Source organism: Belonocnema kinseyi, chromosome 2 (genome assembly GCF_010883055.1).
Source record: "Belonocnema kinseyi isolate 2016_QV_RU_SX_M_011 chromosome 2, B_treatae_v1, whole genome shotgun sequence".
Classification (NCBI taxonomy): Eukaryota; Metazoa; Arthropoda; class Insecta; order Hymenoptera; family Cynipidae; genus Belonocnema; species Belonocnema kinseyi.
This window is the reverse complement of record NC_046658.1, coordinates 141,574,974-141,584,475: the sequence shown is the minus strand read 5'-3', so window position 1 is coordinate 141,584,475 and position 9,502 is coordinate 141,574,974. Positions and strand designations below refer to the sequence as shown.

Below are 9,502 nucleotides of genomic sequence, written 5' to 3'. Positions count from 1 at the left end.
GCAGTCAAAGTAACGTTGCACGCATTTGAATTTAGAATTTTAGAATTTAAAGAAATTTTGTTTTCTAAAAGTATATATGGTACCTTTTTTAGTACGTTTCCGATTGATTAATTAAAAATTCGTCTTTTTTAGTAGTAAATTAATCTTTTTGTTTAGAGATTCGTTACATATTTAAAAAATAGGTTTTTTATTTGAGCTAATTTCTTAAAAATTAAAAACAAATTTTCTTTCTTAAAAATGAAAATTTTTGGTAGGGTTCTTCAATTTTATTGAAAATGTGTCTTTTTTGGTAGTAAATTAATCTTATCTTTAATTAATGTTTTTTAGTTGAAAAATGAACTTTTTGCTTGATAATTCATGCATTTTGTTAGAAATTCGTTTTTTATCGATGGCATATTAATCTTTTCGTTTAAAAATTCATATTTTTAGTTGAATATTTCAAAAGTAGGTTTAAACTTCAACTACTTTTTAAGAAATTTTTACAATTCTTTCTTTTTTAAAAGTTCGACTTTTTTATTTGAAAATTCATTTTTTTTTTGTTAAGAATTCCTGAGTTTTGTTAAAAATTCGTCATTTTTGGTAGTAAATTAATCTTTTTGTTTAAAAATTAATCATTTTTAGTTGATAATTCACCTTTTTGGTTGAGAATTCATAAATTTGATTAAAAACTGCTCTTTTTTGGTAGAAAATAAATCTTCTTTTTGTTTTAAAATTCATCTATTTGTTTAAATATTTGAAAACTAGGTTTTAAAGTCGAACTAATTTCTTAAAAATAAAAATTAAATTGTCTTTCTTTCTTAAAAATTCAACTTATTCGTTGAAAATTTTTGAATTTCATTTAAAATTCATCTTTTGTTCGGTTGTATCATCTTTCTGTTTAGAAATTCATCTTTTTCGTTGAAAATTTTTGGATTTGATTAAAAATTCGTTTTTTTCGGTGGAAAATTAATTTTTCTGTCTTTTTTGGTAGTAAATTAATCTTTTAGTTGAAAATTTATTTTTTTGGTTGATAAATCTTGAATTGTGTTAAAAATTTGTTTCTTTCTGTAGAAAATTAACCTTTTTGTTTAAAAATTTATCTTTTTGGTTAAATATTTAAAAACTGGGTTTTAAACTTAAACTATTTTCTTAAAAATTAAAAAAAATTATTAAGAATTCTTGAATTTTGTTAAAAATTCTTTTTCCTCTTTAGAAAATTAATTTTTTTGTTTGAAAATTCATCTTTTTGGTTGAATATTTAAAAAGTAGGTTTAAAAGTTAAACTAATTTTTTTTTAATTAAAAAAAAAATTATTTCTTAAAAGTACAACTTTTTTAGTTGAAAATTCAACTTTTTGGTTAAATATTTAAAAACTAGGTTTTAAAGTTTAAATACTTTCTTAAAAATTAAAAAGATTTCTTTTTTTCTTAAAAATCCAACTTGTTGGTTGAGAATTTCTAAATTTTATTGAGAATTGGTCTTTTTTGGTAGTAAATTCATCTTTTTGCTCGAGAATTCTTGAATTTTATTAAAAATCCGTTTTTTTGTTTGTTTCAAAATTTATCTTTTTGATTACATATTTAGAAACTCTGTTTTAAAATTGAACTAAATTCTTTTAAAGTTTATTTTTTAAAAAATTCAACTTCTCGGTTGAAAATTCTTTGATTTTATTGAAAATTCATCTTTTTTGGTACTAAATTAATCTTTTTGTTTAAAAATTCATGTCTTTTAGTTGAAAATTCAACTTTTTTGTTGACAGTGCTTGCTATTTGTTAAAAAGTTTTTTTTCGGTGTCAAATTCATCTTCGCTTAAAAATGCATCTTCTTAATTTCAAAATTTCAAAACTTGTTTCTAAAGTTCAACTATTTTCTTAAAAATTAAAAATATTTTTTTCTTGAAAATTCAAATTTTTTGTGCAGTTCTTGAATTTTATTGAAAAATCGTCCTTTTTTGGCAGCAAATTAATCTATTTGTTTATAATTTTATATATTTATTTAGTGGGAAATTCGTCTTTTTGGTTGAGAAATCTTGAATTGTGTCAAAAATTTGTTTCTTTCTGTAGAAAATTAACCTTTTTGTTTAAAAATTTAACTTTTTGGTTAAATATTTAACAACTGGGTTTTAAAGTTGAACTATTTTCTTAAAAATTGAAAAAAAATTATTTCTTAAAAATTCAAATTTTTGTTCAAGAATTCTTGAATTTTGTTAAAATCTCGTCATTTCTGGTAGTGAATTAATTTTTTTGTTTTAAAAATCATCTCTTTGGTTAAAAAATTAACAACTAGGATTTAAAGTTGACCTACTTTCTTAAAAATCCATTTTTTGGTTGATGATTAAAAATTTTAGTTAAAATTCCATCTCTTTGGTTATTTAATCTTTACTATATATTGCAATCTATTAAATTATTGTTAGAATCCATGCATTATATTTGACAATTATATCCTGCGTTTTGTACTACAATTTCACTCAAGTTAGTTTCAAGTCCATATAAACACTGGTTCTGCCTACTTTATCTGACTCACGAATCTGGTCATACCGTATTATTACCATATACTCAGAAAGATATTTTCCTGCAAATAAAGAAACAATTTCTTTGCACGAAATTTTTTCATTTAAATAAAAAAAATTATTTTAAATGAAGACAAAATTTTCCTTTGGAACAAATCAACTTTTTTAAATAAAGAAATTTATTTAAATAAAAAAAAATTTTTTGTATCAAACGATATGTTTTTAATTAAATAGAAACTTTTCTTTGCCAAAGAACCAATACATATTTTTCTACTGTTAAAAAAAAAATTTTCTGCATACATAAAAGGTTTCCTGAATTTTGTAATGCCATCCCCTAAAATTTGCAATGAACATGAAATAATTATACGCGAAAAGTGTGAGGAAAATTAGTTGATAAAATTATTTTTATGATTCTTATTACTACAATTCTATGAGGCTGAATGTTTTTATTTAACTAACATTGTAAATAATCTGACGTGCATAACATGTTTAATAATTTATTTGATAATTTAAAAGTTTTAAGTTTATCGCCTAAGAATATTGAAAAGCACAATTAAAGGCTCGGAAAGGAGAAACGAACGAGCGCTCGAGCAGTAACCAGGAGTGGGGATCACGCGCAGAAAACGTTCTCTCTTTCGTCGCGTTTCCTGCGCGTCATCCCCACTCTTGGCTACTGCTCGAGCGCTTGTTCGTTTCTGATTTCCGAGCTTTCAATTACCATAATTTTTTTCATGATTTTTCACATTAAAAGGGATTATTTCTAAATTTAATTTTCAAAATATAAAACTTAAAATATGAAGCAACTTTGAGTAATGAAAAACCAATCGGGTTTTCAACAACAGTGATTGCCAACATTTTTAGACATACACCACTTTTTTTAGAAGGGACAATTGCAGTTTTTTTAAAGCAGATAAATATTATAGCAACATATCAAGTACAAGAAAATAAAGCCTCGACTTTTAATTCAATTTATTTCACTCTCCTCAAACCAATTTCTCTACATAATGGTTTTGACATTTCAGAACAGCGAGGGAGCCAGCAATAAAGAATGGGGAAGTATTGGTTGAACGTGGCCCTTGTGAGGATTGTTCTACCCGTTGTGCTTGCTGGAAGTAAGTTTTTATTTTATTTTTTCATACAAATCCTAGAAAGAATTTTAACTATTTTTTTATAAAAGAAGCCACTGAATTAAACACGGGATTCCTTTTATTTTATCTCAGTTAATAGTTTTGAAGGTTTTTCGGTGCAGATTAAAAGAGATTGAATTCCTAATATTTTTTACATTTAAAAAAACTAGTTTTTTATCAAAAAAAAATGAAAATATATTGATATAGAGTAAACATTTTGTATTTAAAAATTGTAAAACTCATTAAAGAATAGACTTCTTGTGTTCACACTTTTTATCAAAAATTAATATTTTTTTACGAATAATGACAAAAATGAATTCCATATTTTTTAAATTAACTAATAATAATAAAAAATATGAAATACTTTATTATATTTTTAAAAGCATAATCGTTTATTAAAAAATACAAAAATTTATTTTTTAGGCATTTTATCCGAAAATTCCATTACACCATCGCTGGCTAGAAATTTATCCTATGAAAGCTGAAAATAATTTTCACTGAAAAGGTGAATTATTCACCTTTTGAGTGAACAATTAATGTATTTTATTAGAAATTCACCTTTTTGGTTAGAACGATAATTTTGTTTGTTCACAATTTTCTATTTTTAGTTTAGGATTCAAATACTTGATTAAAAATCGCCTTTTTTGGTTAAATTAAGTTCGTTAAAAATACATTTTCTTTATGATAAAAATGAATTTTTTAAACCTTACACTTAAAGATTCGATTATTAATGCAATTTTTTTTTAAAATAAATCACTATTTAGTTTAAAATTCATCTGTCTTAGTTGAAAATTGAACTGTTTGGTTGAAAACTGAACTGTATTCAGTGGAATTTTAACCTCTTTTGATTTTCGAGTAAAAAGATTAATTTTTTAAACAAAAATAATAATTTAATCAACCAAAAAAAAAATACAAGAATTTCGATTTAAAGAAAACATTTTAACTTGAAAAAATTGAATAATTAAATTTTTATTTAAGAATTAATTTTCAGCCAAAGAGAAAGAAAAGAAAAAAAATTTTCCACAAATTAGTTTAATTTTCAGCAAAAAAATTACTTTTCGTCAAAATGATTATTATATATTATTTTAATTATTTTGGTCAATTTAAAAAAGTGATTTCTACTTTAGCTACAGTCGCAGATTTTTCAAATTATCTCAGCTTACTCGAATTAAATAATAATTTATTATTAAATTTATGTAATTTGTAAAAAAACTCGTCTTTTTTGTAGAAAATAAATCTTTTTGGTATAAAATTTAACTATTTATAAAAAATTTTAGCAAACTATTATTTAAATATCCATTTTTGGTTGGAAATTAATCCTTTTTTTTTAATTAACAATTTGAATGAAAATTGGCCTTTTTCAAATAAAACTTCAACTACTTCGTTAAAAATTCACATATTTTGTTGAAAATCGATTTTTTTTGTAAAAAAGTATCTTTTTCTTTACAAGTTAAGCTTCTTGATGAAAAATTCTTCTTTTGTGTTCGAAATGCAAGTATTCACGTTAAATATTTATTATTTTAGTTGAAAGTTAATCTTTTATCGTGAAAATAAAATTACTTGGTTAAAGATTAAACTCTTTTATTTATAATCAATTTTTTTAGTTAAAGATTATAATTTTAATTAAAAATTCATTTTGTTGATAGAAATATGCGCTATTTGATTGAAAACTTGTTTTTCCTTTTGAAAAAAAGGAATTTTGCTGTCGAAAATTGAACTATATTGTTGAAAATTGCTTCCCTTTTTGGTTGAAAGTTATTTGTTTGTTTTTTTAACTAAAAATGTAACTATTATTCCAGTCGAATATTCCATAATTTTGGATAAGCATTCTCTTTGGTTGAACATTCATTTTTATACTATAAACTTAATTATTAAATTTTCGATTGAAAAAATTATCATTTTTAGTTGAGAATTTATATTTTTTGATTAAAAATTTAATTATTCTAGTTAAAGAGTCGTCATTTTATTTGAAAATTTATTTTCCTGACTTAAAATTGAATTACTCCAGTTAAAGATTTACATTTTTAGTTGAAAATTCATCCCTCTGTTTGAAAATGTTACCATTTTTAAAAGGTTTTTTTTAATGTTAGTCTTTTGTGGACAATAATTTTTTAACTGAAAATTTAACTTATTCCAGCAGAATATTAAATAGTTTTAGTTCAAAATCCTTCTTTTTAGTTAAACATAAATTTTGCGAACTTAAAATTTAATTATTTAGGTTTTGATTGAAAATTCATCTTTATCAGTAAACATTAATTTTTTTGTTTTGAAAATTCACTAGTTAGGTTAAAATTGAACTATTTTCTGAAAATTCGTTTTTTTTGCGCATAATTTATTTGTTCAACTAAAAGATGATCTAATCCATTTTTTCTTGGAAATATTTATATATTTAAAATGATAGAAAAAAGCATTGGATGACTTGAGCGATGAAAATATTTGCTGATTTTTCAAGCCTTGCAATTCGAGGAATATCACAAAGTGTTAAATAATTGAAAAATGTGTCAGAGGCATTTTTAAAATAATTATTCTATCACTCTACTCACCGTAAGAAGACAATTATTTTAAAATTTAAAGTGTTGAAAACATTAATTATGATCAATCGAAGAGAAATATTTTCTTTGTCCTGCATAGTTACAAATAAAAAAAAATCTTAAATTTTTTCTATGATTTATATATTTATTTATTTTTTAGTATTTCTTAACTATATATAGTTGTTTTTTTCATAACATAGACTTCCCTCAATTAATTAAACCATATCATCGACGATGTGACCGTCGCGTTTCATTTCGACAATCTACGAAATTTTGAGAGTCCACTCTAAAATTAGACGAGCGACAGTTATTTGTATCGTGCGACTAAATTTCGTTTTTCTGCGGGGAAAGAATTGTTACGAAATCCCATAAACAAGAAAAAAAAGATGACTGTTACAGAATTTTTTGTTTAAATTGTCTTGGAGTTGGCAACTATCAAAGATCTAATTTTCAACTAAAAATCTTGTAATTAAATTTGCCATTAACAAACTTGTTTTTTAATAAAAAAAAATTTTAATTAAATTGTTCAATTTTGAACCCAGTAGTTAAATTCTTAAGCAAATATTTACATTCTTAACCAAAAAAATTAATTTTCTACCTAGGAGATTAGTATTGTACTCAAAAAGATAAATTTTCAACAAAACACAATTTTTCACAACAAATTTTGAATTTGTAAGTAAAAACAAGAATTATCTACAAAACAGTTGAATTTTTGAACCGAAACCATGATTTTTTAACAAATAAGTTCATTTTCTACGAAATAGTTTGATTTAAAAAAAAATTAATTTTTAACGAAAAGTATAAATTTAAAAACATTTGTTTTTAATCAAATAGTTTCATTTGACAAAAAAAAAATTATTTTCAACAAAATCATTAAGTGTTCAAATTTTCAACTCAAGAAGACGGATTTTCAAGAAGAAAAATCATAACTTTGTAACATAAATTTTTAATTTTTAACGCGAAAAGATGAATTTTTCAACCAAATTGTTAAATTTTTAACCAGAAAGATAAATTTTTCAAAAAAGACGAATTTGCAAACATAATGCATCAATTCTTACAAGATTTTTTGACTTAAAAGTAAAAAAAGGGTAATCTACAAAACAGCTGAATTTTCATCCGGAAATATGATTTTTCAACTAAATTTTTTTTTTTAACCTATAGTTAAATTTGCAAAATATATTCCAATTTTAACCATAAATATGAATGGAAAAAAAATGTTAACCAAATAGATGGATTCAACCAAAAAAATACGAATTCTCAACCAAAAGAAATTAATTTATAACGCAAAAATTGTGATTTTTAACCAAAAGAGTTACAATTTTGACCATAATAGATGAATTTTGAACCCAAAAGACCAATTTTCACGAAAAATAATGACTATCTAACGTAATTATTTAATTATCTACAACGAAATATCTATTTTCAACAAAAAATAAAGAAAAAATATAAATAAATAAAAAAAGAATGATCTACAAAACAGTTGCAATTCTACCCGAAGATCTATTTTCAATTAAAAAAAAAATTAATTCGACTAAAGAGATAAATTTTCAACTGAAATTATGAATCTTCAATAAAATAAATAAAATTTAAAATAATCAGTTAAACTTTCAAGCAAGTAGTTGAATTAAAAAAAAAACGAATTTAAAAGAAATAGTTAAATTTTCAATGACAGATCGATTTTCAAATAAAATTAGGAATCTTCAACATTTTTTTTTGTAGTTTAATTTTCAATTAAGAAGTAAAATTTTAAGTGAAAAAAAAATTTTTGCATTAAGAAAACTAATTTTCTACCAAAAATACATATAACTGTTAATATTTGAAACGTAAATATGATTTCAGTTTTAAATAAAAAACAATGGATAGTTCCAAAAAAATTGTAATTTTAAATAAAAATATTTAAAAATAATGAAATTCAACTAAAATATAGGACTTATTCGATTTTTTAAAAGATTTATTTCCTACCTGAAAAGACAAATTTGTAACAAAATATATCTATTTTCTACTAAATGGTTGAATTTTCTAGCAGAAAGATGAATTTTTAACAAAATACATACATTTTTAATTAGGTAAATTTTTCCATTATAAAATATGAATTTTTACGAAATGATTTAACTTTTTAACTAAATATTTTTAACAATGGATGTGATTTTAGTCCAAATTTTATGTGATAAATATTTATTTCATATTTTTTCGTTTATAATTTTATTTTTTAGTTTAAAAAACGAACTTCCTATAAAACATTTTTATTTTCTACCAAATTATTTAATTTTCAAGCAGAAATCGTGATTTTTGAACGAAAAAAGTTTTTTGTAATCGGAAAACATTAGATATTAATTACGCAGTTGTAATTTTAACTAAAAAATGTTTAACTTCTAAAGAAAGAGATAAATTTTTAAACCAAAAATATGAATCTTTAACAAAGTTCAGCAATTTACAAACAAATAGTTAAATTTTCTTCCACGCTATTTAATTTTCGAGCAGGGAATGTAATTTAAAAAAAAAATTATTTTTAAATCGAAACAGATAAAAAACATTTTCTTAAAATTCAACAATTTTTTTTAGTCATACTAAATTCATACAACTTTTGTGAATTCAAAAAAGCTGCGTGTCCCATAAAAAATTAATTAATAACAAATTTTCAGTTTTAAGAAAAATGTAATACAAATTGTAGGGAAAAATCGAATCATTAAAAAAAACATTTCGAATGCTTAAAAGCTCTGGAATAATTAAAAAATATTTTTAAAAAAGTTTTTAAATAAAAAAAATTAAAAAATTATAGATTTTTTAGATTCCTAGAAAAAATTTAGAAGCTTCTTAAGAAATTCATCAGTTTTTAAATAAATTAACTAATTTTCTTAATATTCTTACAAAAATGTAAAATGATTGTGTAATTTGAAAAGTTAATTACAAGAGAATATTTTTAAAAGTTTAAATGCATTTCAAAAGATTTCGAAAATTGTCGAAAAGAATCGGGAAGATCTTCAGTCAACTTTTTTATTTTGCAGAATTTTTGTTTTAATTGTATAAAAAATTCAGATCATTTTAAAAAATATTTCGAAAGTTTACAATCTCTAAAATCATTCAAACAAAATTTTAATTTAAAAGAATGAAAAAAATTCAACACAAATTGTAGATTTTTTAGGATTTTGAATTAATGTAAGTGGAAGCTTATCAAAAAATTCAAAAGTTTTGAAGAGAATAATTAAATTCTCCAAAGATTCCTTGAAAAATTACGAATGATTTTTTGTTAAATTAATTTTATGTGAATATTTTTAAAAGTTGAGAAACATTGTAAAAGTTTTCATAAACTGTCAAAAACAATTAAAAAGATTTTAAGGAAATTTCTTTATTTTTCA

At 22.0% G+C, this 9,502-nt stretch overlaps 1 protein-coding gene across 9 annotated transcripts in view; it reads left to right on the top strand.

Annotated features, from left to right (window-relative positions):
- The window catches only part of LOC117168304 (piezo-type mechanosensitive ion channel component), a 230,011-nt gene that overhangs the window by 47,821 nt on the left and 172,688 nt on the right, over positions 1-9,502 (top strand). For all 9 annotated transcript variants that reach the window (XM_033353858.1, XM_033353856.1, XM_033353854.1 and 6 more), the window contains exon 2: positions 3,511-3,600. In XM_033353858.1, coding sequence (XP_033209749.1) covers positions 3,537-3,600 — 64 coding nt within the window. In that variant the 5' untranslated portion in view covers positions 3,511-3,536. The remainder of the gene's footprint in view (positions 1-3,510; positions 3,601-9,502) is intronic.